The sequence below is a fragment of the Cyanistes caeruleus genome, chromosome 20, assembly GCF_971803275.1.
Source record: "Cyanistes caeruleus chromosome 20, bCyaCae1.hap1.1, whole genome shotgun sequence".
NCBI lineage: Eukaryota > Metazoa > Chordata > Aves > Passeriformes > Paridae > Cyanistes > Cyanistes caeruleus.
In genome coordinates this window covers 6236511-6248592 of record NC_141720.1, presented here as the reverse complement: position 1 = coordinate 6248592, position 12082 = coordinate 6236511, and the positions used below count along the sequence as shown (strand labels likewise).

General features: G+C 52.1%; 1 protein-coding gene across 4 annotated transcripts in view; it reads right to left on the bottom strand.

The window, feature by feature from the left end:
• Positions 1-162: 162 nt before the first annotated feature.
• The window catches only part of NTNG2 (netrin G2), a 47102-nt gene continuing 35182 nt past the window's right edge, over positions 163-12082 (bottom strand). For 2 of the 4 annotated variants that reach the window (XM_023938233.2, XM_086857874.1), the window contains exons 6-8: positions 2384-2551; positions 1658-1792; positions 163-1333 (exon numbers count right to left, since the gene is read on the bottom strand). In XM_023938233.2, coding sequence (XP_023794001.1) covers positions 1110-1333; positions 1658-1792; positions 2384-2551 — 527 coding nt within the window. In that variant the 3' untranslated portion in view covers positions 163-1109. Of the gene's footprint in view, positions 1334-1657; positions 1793-2383; positions 2552-4123; positions 4199-4648; positions 4715-5394; positions 5461-6426; positions 6511-8388; positions 8458-10530; positions 10678-12082 lie in introns of all 4 variants that reach the window. The other 2 variants (XM_086857876.1, XM_086857873.1) reach the window with 2 other exon arrangements.

Sequence of the window (12082 nt, the reverse complement as noted above, 5' to 3'; positions counted from 1 at the left end):
ACTCAGACTTTGCTCATTGTCTACAGTTAGTAGTCTAACCTAGGCTCAGCGAAGTAATTAGGAGAAATAATTAACAGCTCTCAGTAATGAGGCTACCTCTCCCTCCCCTCTCCCTCACCATGTGGTGCACCTTGGTAGTAACTGAGAAAACACAAGAGGACATTGCAAATCAAAAAATAAGTCTTTACCTGTAATTAACTGTGCACACAAAAAATAAAACATGGTGATCAAGCAGCCATTAATAGTTGCTTTACTGGAGGAGGATACACCAGAATCAAATGCTCATGGTAAAATGTCCCTTTAGGTCGTGGTTCTGGTTCTGTTATAACATTTAATCCAAATAAAAATAAGTCTCTACCAAAAGAAGTATTTGACCCGTACACCATACGGACATGTGTGGATAAGACACTGCACTCCTCACGTTCCAAATGCCTCATGGCCCCTGTGTTCTCCATAAGTGCAAGAAAACAAAACCCAGCCATGAAAATACAAAATCAATGCAGCAACTACAGTTGTAGGCAACAGTATGTGCGTGGCCAGGCCAGGCCCGTGGTGGGATGTGGGACTATGCAGCAGGGATGGACCAGAGTCCCCTCTCCCCTCCCTCCTGTCCCCTGCTCCTTGTGTGCTGGGGCTCTGCAGTTGTCATCACAGGCTCTTCTAAAACAGATGCCAAGAGCAGGGAAAATAAAAACAACACCCCAGCCTATACCAAAGTAAATAAAGTAATAATAAAAAAAACATCCCTTGGATGGCGGCACTGTTCGCCCAGAGACCCGGCGGCCCTGGCCCCAGCAGAGCAGGACAGAGTCACTGTGTGCAGGACGGGCCATGTCCCACACAGGCTGCTGCTGTCCCCGTGTCACCACGCTGGGACACCGGGCTGGGACACTGTGCTGGGACACCGGGCTGGGACACTGTGCTGGGACACCGGGCAGGAGCCAGCGCCGGGCTCCCTGCGTACCTCTCTGCTTGGAAAGTGGACCGAAAGACGCTGTGCAAGTCCTAGCGTGAAGGAAGGCGGAGGAGGCGGTGGGGACGGCCACCTGTCACCTCAGTGTCCCCAGGTCCCTGGGGTGACACGCCCGGGCTGGGCTCCCTGTGCAGCCTCAGAGGTCCACCCAGCCTCGCAGCTGCAGGGCGAGCACCCCCAGGGCCACGGTGGCCAGGCTGCCGCCGGCACCGGGAGCACTGTCACAGTCCTTTTTGTCCACTTCACACCTGGACTGCTGGCACAGGACGCCCTTGAAGCCCACGGGGCAGATGCAGCGCTGGTTCTGGTAGCAGGTGCCGCCGTTCTGGCAGAGCAGGAGCTCATCGTCGCAGACATTGGCTGCAGGGGGACAGGGAGAGGTGTAGGTGTTACCCTGCAGTGTGCTAAACCCCTTGGCTGCAGCAGGAACTAGATTTTAGCTCCTAGGAGTTAAATTATCCAGCCCTCCCAGTGCTAGAGCAGTTCCAAGGCCAGCAGAATGCAGTGGAAGGGTGCAAACTCCATGGCCAAATCTATAAAGTAATTTTAGGTTTGTGAGGAATGGCTGGAATCTGCTCACCCTGAACCCCAACCATCATGGGGCACCCAAGCCAGCAGTGCTGGAGATCCTGTCCCTGTTTGGAGCCGTCCCACAGCTCCGTGGCCCTGCAGCCGGGTACTCACGGAAGCAGCCCTGTCTCCAGTAGTAGTTGGGCAGGCAGTCGTCGCACTTGGGCCCTGTGGCACCTTCCCTGCACTCACAGTAGCCGGTCTCATTGCAGCGGTCGTGCATGGAGCCAATCTGGTTGCAGTTACATTCTGGCCAAAGACAAGGAGGTCAGAGCCCGTCCTGCTGGGGGTTCTGTGTCTGCAGTTCCCTGAGGGAGGGGCTGGGGGCTTTGGAAAAGTCTGGAGATGTGGTATGGAAGAGAGCTTAGAGATCAAGGGGCTGGGAGGACACGTTGGCCTAAGAGGCCCCACCAGTGCAAACAGCCACGAGTGCAAAGGCCACCCCTCTTTGGAGCTGAGCCCTTCTGGCTGAGCAAGGCACCTGAATTCAGTCAGAAAGGCTTTTTACTGTGAGGGTGGGGAGGCCCACGGTTTGCCCAGAGAAGCTGTGGGTGCCTCATCCCTGGAAGTGTCCAAGGCCAGGTTGGATGGGGCTTGGAGCAACCTCATCCAGTGAAAGGTGTCCCTGCCCACGGCAGAGGGTGGAACTAAGCAGTTTTCAACCCAAACTGTTGGGTGATTCTGTGATAATTTTTAGGTTTTGTTTTCAGGGAAGAGGTGCCCTGGCAGGCTGCAGAGACCATACCAGCTGCCATCCTTGCAGAGCATGCAGGTGGGCCCCACACCCTCCAGAGAGGGGCTGAACGAAGCGGAGTGAGGGCCCTGCTAGGCCGTGCTCACCTATGCAGACATTCTCGTCATCCAGCTCGGCAGAGCTGTTGCGGTAGAAGCCCAGGCGGCAGTGCTGGCAGTGCTGGCCCCGCGTGTTGTGCTTGCAGCTCACACAGGTCACCACGTTGAGGAAGTCGATGTAGCTGCAGCGGTTGGAGTGGCCGTAGCACTCGCAGTCTGTGGAGGAGAGGAGGGGAGAGCTGGAGATGTGGGCCTGGAGCGCCTTCCCCCGTGCTGGAAGGAGGAGAGGGAATGCCATGGCCACTGCCAGAGCAGGGCTGGGGTGAGCTGGGCAGGAGGAGGGCGCACAGCTCTCCATCACCCCGGGAAGTCTGGGCTGGAAATCACTCAGAGCAGGGTCAGGGTCCCTGTAATCTTGAGGTGTGGAGAGGCAGGAGCCAGCTCCTTGCAATCCCAGGACATGATTTCTTCCAGAAACTGCATAATTATGGGAGCAGGCAGTGGAGGGGAGTCAGATGTTAATTAAAGAGCCGTCTTGTTAATGAGCAGAGCTCTGTGCCTGGGTTTGGCTCTGAGGAGGCTGCAGGACCTGTGAGGAGCTGGGCTGGGGGAAGAGCCCTGGCACAGGCTCTGCCTGGCTGGGGAACAGAGGGGACTGGCCCATGGGATGGGCCTGGCAGAGGGTGCTCAAATGGAGATGGAGCTGCTGCATGTCCAGGTAAAGCCTCACCTCTCCTTTTCCCCTCTCTATCTCAGCAGGTCCCTTCCTGTTGTACCTTTCTGTTCTGAAGGGTGGTGGCTCTCAGGTTAAATGTTTAAAATAAGCCTGTTCAAGGCAGTGTGGTATCCTTCAACAGCTGGTGGACAGGTGTGTGAAGGTTTGAACCGGGGCTTGCCTGGCACAGCACAGCAAAGGCTGCTGGTGGGGAGGGACATGTCACCATCACTTGGCCAAATGCTCCTGTCCCCAGGGCTGACCTCTCTCAGCTGTGGGCACATGTTAGGAAACAACTGTTTGTGGGTGAATTTGTAGTCAGGGGGATTGGATTTTGTGCTTCTTGTGTTTGCTTTTTATGACTGTGACTTGGGATGGTGACAGCCTTGCAGTGTCAGATCCAGGTGCTGGGTCTTACTGGGACCAAAAAAATCTGGGAGATTTTTCTATAAATACATATATATATAAATGTGTGTGTGTTTGTGTGTGTTTATAGTGAGATGTTCAACTCAGGAGAAAAGGAGGAGACTTGTGGCCCAGCTGACCTGGGCAGGAGGTTCCCAGGCAACAAGGGCAGGGGACAACATGAGCAGAAAGTCTCAGCCAGGTCTGAGCTTTCAGAGCCTTCAGAGAGAGGTTTGGGGCTGGGGTTTTGTTCCAAGCAGAACATGAAACATTCAAGGATGGCAGAGGGATGGCAGGGAAGGGTGTGGGTTGGCATGCACATGCGACTGGAGGAGGAGACGTGATCAATGACATGATGACCAAAGAAGAAGGAGCAGGGCAGAGGTTTCCCCATGGTTCACAGCTGCCTGAGGAGGAGCTGAGAGTCTCTTGTGATCTCTGTGAAATAACTTCTGCCTCACCAACTGATACCCAAAGAATTTCAGCTCAAATACTGCCTGCTGCAATTCCTAGGTGTTGTTTCAGACTACAGAAGCACTGCTACACACAGCCAACAGCTAACCACGACTCGGACAGACCCTCCCCACCTTCTCCACGTCTGAGTCTGCAGGACAACATCACCTGAGCGAGGCCAGGGAGCCCTGGAGCGCCGCCCTCCCTCTGCTTACCTTTGTATGTTTCAATGGGAGCCACTGGGCCAGAGTTTGGTTTGAGCCGGATGAGTTTTGAGCTCTTTGAGGATGCTTGAGAAAAATCAGAGAAAGGCTTTTTCTCACTGTTTAGCACCACCCCGTGTCCTCCCCTGCCACGAGAACAATACTGAGCCAAGTGCTGGCAGCACTGGCATCTATTTCTGCACCAGATAGCTGCTACATTTCTCCTCTTCTCCCCTCCTCAAAGTTTGATGCATGAAAAACTCAATGCATGAATAACTCAACACACAACACTACTGCAGAGCTGGGAGGAGCTGCTCACATGTGCCTCCTTGATGAGTGGTTTGGGATAAGGATCTACAACTTACAAACCATTATCTACTGGCCACCGACTGGGGCTGATGGAGGTCATGCCAGCTGGCACCCAAAAATCTGCGAGGAGGATGAGTGCTATGGAGGTGGCATCTGGCAGGGGTTGCTACAGGGTCCTGCAGAGCAGGTGCTGCTCCAGCCTGGCAGGACGCCCCCAGCAGCACGTACCTGTCTTTTTCCCGTGCTTCTTGCCTGCAGAGTGTGCTGTGCGCCCTGCTTTGCTCTTCGGAGTCGCTGCGCCAGAGGACAGAACAGGTCTGAGAGCTGTGCTGGGGAGGGGGCTCCCAGGGCCATGTTCCCCATGTTTGCTCGGGGTGAAGGGCTGTCCCAGCAGGAATGGGGCTCCCTGGGGGTTGTGCTGCCAGCCAGACTCCTGTCCCACGCAGAATGACCCAGCACTGGGGGAAAAGGCCACCAAGCCTTGGGAGGTTTTGTGCTCTGGTGAGTCCAGTGAGGAGCAAGGCTGAGCAGCATTGAGGTCCCACAGGGTATTTGGAAATGGATTCTGGTTCCATTGGTTTTTTTTATGGAGCTTATGCCCTTGCAGGTGCTGTGGTGCTCAGGAGGGCTCTGTGTGGGCACTGCCAGCTCCAGACTCCTGTGTCAGTCACATCCTCACAGTGACAGTGGTGACAGGAGGTGGTTCTGCTCCCCATGAGCTCAGCCATGGTCAGAGTGCATCCCTGAGGCTGCTGTGGTACCAGGGCCCTGCTGGTCTCCATGGCTTTCCCTGGCCCCAGACATCTCCAAAAAGACCCCCCTGGGGCTGGATGGGCAGAGCTGAGCTGAGCTGGACCCTCTGAGTAGGAGATTGTACAATGGGGGGTTGTGCTGAGGACAGCTGGTTGTCCTGGTCTGCGGCACTGAGGGAGAAACCTGCCCTGTCCCACCCTTGGGGACAGGCCTGGTCTTACCTCGCATGTTCTTGGGAGGGTCTGATGGCTTCGGCTTCTGTCCAAGTGCTGCTGGGTTTGGTGGGTCATCACAGGTGGCATCAGAGAGAACATCAGATTTAAAACAGATCCCCCCTGGTTTGCTTAGCAAGGTGTCAAGGGGACACTGGAAGCTCTAGGCAGGTGTCTAGGCTGGGCCGGTGAAACTGTAACTGGTTGAGGATGTGCTGAAGCAGGAAGGAGAGACAAAGCCTCCTCAAGGTTAGCATCTACAAGTGTGAGGAGAGGCAGGAAAAATATTCCTAAGGGGAAGGTGTGGGAGCTGCTGGATGGCTGAGTGTTGGCAGGTGGTTCTGACACTGCCCAGGCACGGAGAGAAGCCAGATCTGCAGAGCCCTGTCAACACTTGCCCCTTGGTGTAGCTCTATCCCTTGTTACTGCATCAAAAGCAGCTTTGCCTCTCTGTGAGGCCAGACAGGCCTGGGGTGGATCTGCACAGGAGCAATGCTAAAGCCTACGGCTGGAACGAGCTACAGGAATCTCGTGTGGGAGAAGGGAGCTGAGCACCAAGGACAGCTACCAAAGCCTGTGTGTGCTGGGAGCCCTGAGCAGGAGAAGCTTCAGCCTCAACAGCCAGACAGAAACCTCCCAAGGCTCCCACCTGGAGCACCTCAGGCAGTAACGTAGGAGACCTGAGAAAGGAAATGCATCAGAAGGATCTAAACAACTCTAACCAGCACAGGCTATCCATTCTGAGGGTGATTCTGCTGCACAGACAGGCTCCAGCCTCGGGAGATGACAGCATTTCCATGATCCTCTCTGCTCACCCCAGCAGCAAGCTGTGAACAATCCCTTCTACCATTCTCCATCCTCATTGTTCATGTACACTACTAAACCCCGAGGCTCAATCCAGCCTCATTCCCAGCTGTGTGCAGGGCACAGACAAGCCCCGAGCTCTTTCCTGGGCAGGAGGAGAAGAGAGGCATGGAAAACACTGATCCAGAGCTAGAACTAAAGCATTCTCTGAGCTGGCAGGACCCAGCTCAGCCCCGTGGCTCCTACCTTGTGCTCCTGGGCCAGCCTTGGCCAGGGGAGAGCCCACCTGCAGCGGGGCAGCCGCCGACAAGCCGGGGTAGTCTTGCAGTGATCAAAGAGAAAATTGTGTTACTGGAGGAGCTGGTATCCCACGAGGAGCCCTGCAGCATTCCCACACGGAGTCAGAGCCTCAAATCCAACACCCAGCCCTGTGCCAGAGGGGTCTTTAGACACCAGAGCCCTTGAGCTGTGAGGGGCAGCGTGTGCTGAGCTGCCTGAGCTCCTGTGTTAGCATCAGGATCTGAGCCACTGCCCTGCACCCCTCTGCCCTGAAATGCCAGCAGAGAAACAGCACACACACCTGGGATGGAGGCACCAGGCCCTGGTTTCCAATCCCAGCTTCCACACCCTCCTTCAGGCTCTCCTCACAAATACAAATGAAAGAATTTCCAACCACCGCAAAGATGAACCAGCAAGAAATTTTATAGCTCACTTGTGTTTGGTTTCCCTGCAAACCCTCACCCCCACTGGCTCCATCCCCCTCCCCTCATTCTCAATATTGGTAACAATCTTCAGGTTTGCTAGAAAACAAATCAGGGACTAAAAATTTTAAAAGCCATATTATTAATTTCAAGCTCCAGTTGGGTAACATAAGGAGGAGGAGGGAAAAAATAAAAATCTCTTGATTCTTGCCAAGTTTCAAAGGACAAACCCAAGTAGGAGAGAAATGTGATTTCCCAGCCTCATCAAGGAGATGATAAACAATACAGAATAAAAAAGAAAAAAAAAAAGATTATTTTTTAATGACAAGCTCTAAGAGAAGGTGATAGACATTGTCCTTTTCAGCTGGAAAGTGGAAACCAATTGATATTAATATGGTGTTAAAGAGAATATGAAAAAATCCCTGTGCAAATTGGCAAGGGTTTAATTAGAGTCACAATAAAAAACAGCCCTGGAGGCATTTTGCTTTTTAGTCATTCACATACACCTCCACTCAATCGCATTTACAGAGCCAAGAAAATTATTAATGCTCATTATCCTGAGAACCTTTCCCTTTGTAGCTCTGGGCCATAATGGACAGTTTTACATTTTGGGAGGGGGAGAGAGACACATTTTGCCCCAGACCCACTTCATAAAATTGGGAAACGATGGGTGTCTCTGATGGAAATTGCTGTTCTTGCTGGGCTTCTGAGGAAGGGGAATAAATTGAGCCAAGAGGTTACATTTCATAGCAAAAACCATGGGGGCAAACAGCACTGGGGGAGAAACCTGGAAAAGTCCTTCTCAAAACATAAAACATGGGATCCCTTTCCTGCAGGACCTCCCCAAAGCCAGGCTGTTGGTGCCCATTTTCTGCTGGAGTTTGTGACCACCCAGCAGGGCTCAAGCTGGTCCTGCTTTTCCCAGAGGTGAACTGGCACTGCTGAGACTGCCATGAGCCAGAGGGAGGAAAATTGAAGCAAGAAAAAGAAATTAAAAAGGAAAAGTTTGGGGGTTTTGGTGGGGTTTTTTTTTGCTTATTTTGAACATGGGAAAAAATGTAACAAATGGCAGGGAAGAAGCTGACAGGCTTCAAGGAAGGCTTTGAAATAAGAGAACTGCAGAAGGCAAAGGAGAATAGCACTTAATTCATCCTCTAAGGGTAACTCTGTGATTTCTCTTCCTTCTACCCACTTTGGCAGCTTCCCCTGCCTTCAGACCACAGCCCTTGCCCATGAGCTCATCCCTCTCTCCCCTCTCGCCGCACGACCGGGCACAGAAAGCATCCTATGAGCACGACCACAGCTCCACCTTGACCACGAAAACACCACGAGCAGCCAAAGGAAGCAGATGTCTAGCAGCTCCATGCAACCCAGAGACAACCCAAATCTAATCTACTCCTCTAGCCTACGTGCCACGCTGCTTCTGCTGTGCTGCTACCCACTGGTGTGCGGAGGCACCGAGGAGAAGGGAAAAACACGTCGGGCTGGCTTTAAATACCTGATTTTTTCTGTGTTTCTGTCACGGGCACAGAGGCAGCAAACTCAGAGGCTGGTCTGATGATGCTTGCTTATGGTGGGAAGCAGAAATCCAGAGGGCAGAAGACAGTGTGTCAATTAGAAGGTGAAACAGAGCAGGGATGGGGCAGGGCTCTGGCAGGACTGGATTAAATGTATGGCTTTAAAGTAAGGAGGGATTTTAATGCTTCTAAAATTAAAAAGGGGGGTTACAACAGAGTATCTCACTTTGGGATTCTGACTCTGCTTGGGGGTCACCTCCTGCAAATGGGTCCTACCAGGGGTTCCAAGGGTCTCCTCTTTCACAGTGTCTCTCTTGGGGCCCAGATGAATTAGATCTGCAGGCCCTTGGGAATGCCATGGTTTTAAAGAAACGCTTTCTGTTTTTCATGGAGGAGGAGAAGGAGGAACATCTCAGGCCAAAAGCAGATCAGAATTCATCTATGCCTTGATTCTCTATTGCTGGTCAAGGGCACACAGTGGACCTTTGGCATCAAACTCCTCGTTCTGCCCAGGTAAGAGCAGGTTCTTGAGCTGCTGGGGGCCCTGGCTTCCCTCTTCTGTGGAGCAGCGCCTCCAGGGAGTGTCACCACTCCCAGGAACACCATCCTGGGCTGGGACCTGGCTCAGATGGGGATCTGGATGGGGGTGAGGAGTGAGGAGCTCAGGCCTGGCTGTATCAAACCAAAAACCTGGCAGCTGGGCTGCAATTTATTAATTTTGTCCCTTGCCATCAGTTGATGAAAGCATTAGGAAAACATTTTCTCTGCCCAGGAAGCAGGTTTTGGAGAGGAATAAACCCTGTGATGTCTCTCAGGTCCCTCAGAGCAGCCTGGCAAGAGAGGTTACCCCAACCCCCCAGAGACACTGTCCTGCCTGTGCCAGAGGTGCCACAAAGGTAGAGCACTGCAAATCATACAAGAGACACATCAAGCAGCTACCCACACGAACACAGCAAAAAAATAGCCCTAAAATGTCTCTACAGGTGAGCATGGATAAAAATCAGATGACCCCAAGTGCATTGTGTGGATGTAGATGTGATCACCTGGCCCTGCTGGGGCTGTGGGGATGGGGTGAGCTCCAGGCTGGGGGAGGATGAACCTCCTCCTGCACAGGTACAAGGAGCTCTTCCTAACAGAGCTGAGCCTTGCAATCTTTTTCCAGGGTCACTCCAGCTCCATGGAAGTTGGACTTAAACCCTTGGCTCCCTGATTAACTCCTCAAGCAGGGTACTTCCATGAATATATCTATATTTGCATAAACATGCAATCAAGTTTCCTCATCCCTTTGACTGGCTTCTGGCAGCTCCCCCAGACAGACTGTTACTAACATGCTGTGGGTGTAAAACGTCCTCCTGGGAAATATCAGGCCCTGAAAGCATGGCAAAGGGAGGAATGCGTGTCTAATTCCCCCATGAGCAGCTTAAAAAAATGTCCTGCTGTTAAGTTTTATCTGCTCATTTCCAAAAGACAAGAAAAATGCTGTCTCTTTGTTCATGGGGGGAGGGAAGGAGGAACCCCCAGAAAAAGGACAAAAGTTTTCCTGCACTGAGAGATTTCAGAAATTAGGAAAGGATGTTTCTGGCGTGTGTGTGAGCTCCTGCCCTGCATGCTCCCAGGCTGCCAGGACAGCGGCCACCTGGGGAATGCTGGAATTCTGCCCTAGGAAAACTGCAGCTGCAGTACATCCATGAGTTTGGACACAGGGATTTGGTGCAGGATTGGGACAACCAGCAAGGACAGAGCAAAATCTGTAGGCTGCTCTGAGTCTAGTATCAAGTGGCAGGAGGTCAGAGATAGAGCAGGATGGGGTATAATTCCCCTCTTCTTCCAGAGAAATATGTGGCTTAAATTTATTATGGATCAGAAAAGTCTTCATTGCTTTCCTGCCCTGCCTTGTCATGGAGCTGTGAGAACATCTCTGGCAGCTGTGCCAGAGACAACAGCAAACCAGGGCTGCCTGGTGGCTGGGGGAAGTGAACCAAGTCCGGGTGATTTTTATCCATGTCCCTTTATCATCCTACAGAGCAGAGATCCATGGCTACAGACACATGTTCACGACAGAGAAAGAGGAGCCTGGGAGCAGAGTCCTGGCTTCTGAGCAGAGCAGGGAGCATGGCACCCACCTGGCTGGGTGGTGGTGGCTGGTATGGGGGTGCTGCTGATGGTTGTGGTGGTTGTGGTGGTGGTTGAGGTGATGGTGGTGGTTTTTGCGGTGGTGGTTTTGGCGGTGGTGGTTTTTGCGGTGTTTACGCGCTGCGGTCGCTCGTATGCTGACAAGCAAAGAGAAGAGTTGGGAGGCACTTACTGGGGGGAATGGTGGGTTTCCATGCTACTGAGGCACCCATGAGGCTGCTACTGCTGAGCTGAACTGGTGACCGATTTCTCAGCACAGTCACAAGTGGGGCACTGGCAGGATTAAGGCGTCAGCGGCTCGATGACGCTGTGCACAGCGGGGACGTGTGTGTGTGTGTGTGTGTGAGCAGGGGCTGCAGGCTGGGGCTGTATCAGCTTACTCTGTTGGTGCAGATATTGGCTTAAATGCTTACAGCTCAATCATAAACTAATTGCCAATTTAGCTGAAAAGGGGAGATGAAGACACATCTGGGCAGGGACGGGGTGAGGAGCAGGCGGAGATGTCAAGGAGCCCCCAGGCCAAGCTGTGCTCCCACTGCCTGGTGCCCAGCTGTGCTCCTTGCCCAGCTGTGCTCCTTGCCCAGCTCCATTCCCTGCTGCCACCCCTCACCAAACCACCTGGCACCATCAAAGCCACCTAGGACCATTGGCACGTGGTTTTTTTCAGTGACACCCTTCAAATTTCAGGATGGCAGGGGGTCAGCGGAGCACCCCACTGCTCCCGACAACATCCCAGACTAAAATAACACTGAGACACAAATTCCCAGTGCTTAATTTAATTACACCTGCTGCCCTCCTGTCCTTGTTTGTCCCACTGCTTCATGCAGATTATCGTGCTAAATTTCATAATAGCCCTGAGCTAGTTTAAATACTTAATTTAGGTCACTTCTAGTCTCCTATGTGGGCTAAATAATCTCTCCTTAACTGGCCTTGGACATAAATCCCTCCTGTCCACCTCCTGCACATTGCTCCCAGCACCCTCCTGGCTTCTGCCCTGCAGAAAATCTTGGTGGGGAGTGTTTTCCAGGGAAACAGAAGTAGTGCTGAGGATGCCAAGTTTTGTAAATGTGAGGAAAAAAAGTTATCAAAATGGTTTTGTAAAGAAATATGAAGAATATTTTGAACTGTTGAAACATTTATTTTTTTTAAATCCTAAATTACCTAAGGGAGACCTTTACTTTTTATTTGAAAATTTCAAACACTCAACTGCTAAAAACCTAAATACGGTTCATTTACCCAGAAAACCTGTCCTCCACTTTTCTATTAGGTGCATTTTTCTTAATTGCATTTGCATTTCCCTGAAATGATTCCTCCTCCAATTCTTCCCACTTGCCTGCAAACCAAAGAATTGATTATTCATCCAGCTCCCTGATTTGTTTCTTCTGGAGGGGCACTCCACCACAACATTCAAACCCAGGCGTCTGCTTACCCAAAACTCCAGGCTCTTTGATATCAAACTACCTCCAGCTTTTTTAAATAAGGAGCCCTCTCCTGCCATCAATCTTGCAGCAGAAATCCCTGCTGAGCTCTGCTTTTGCTGCT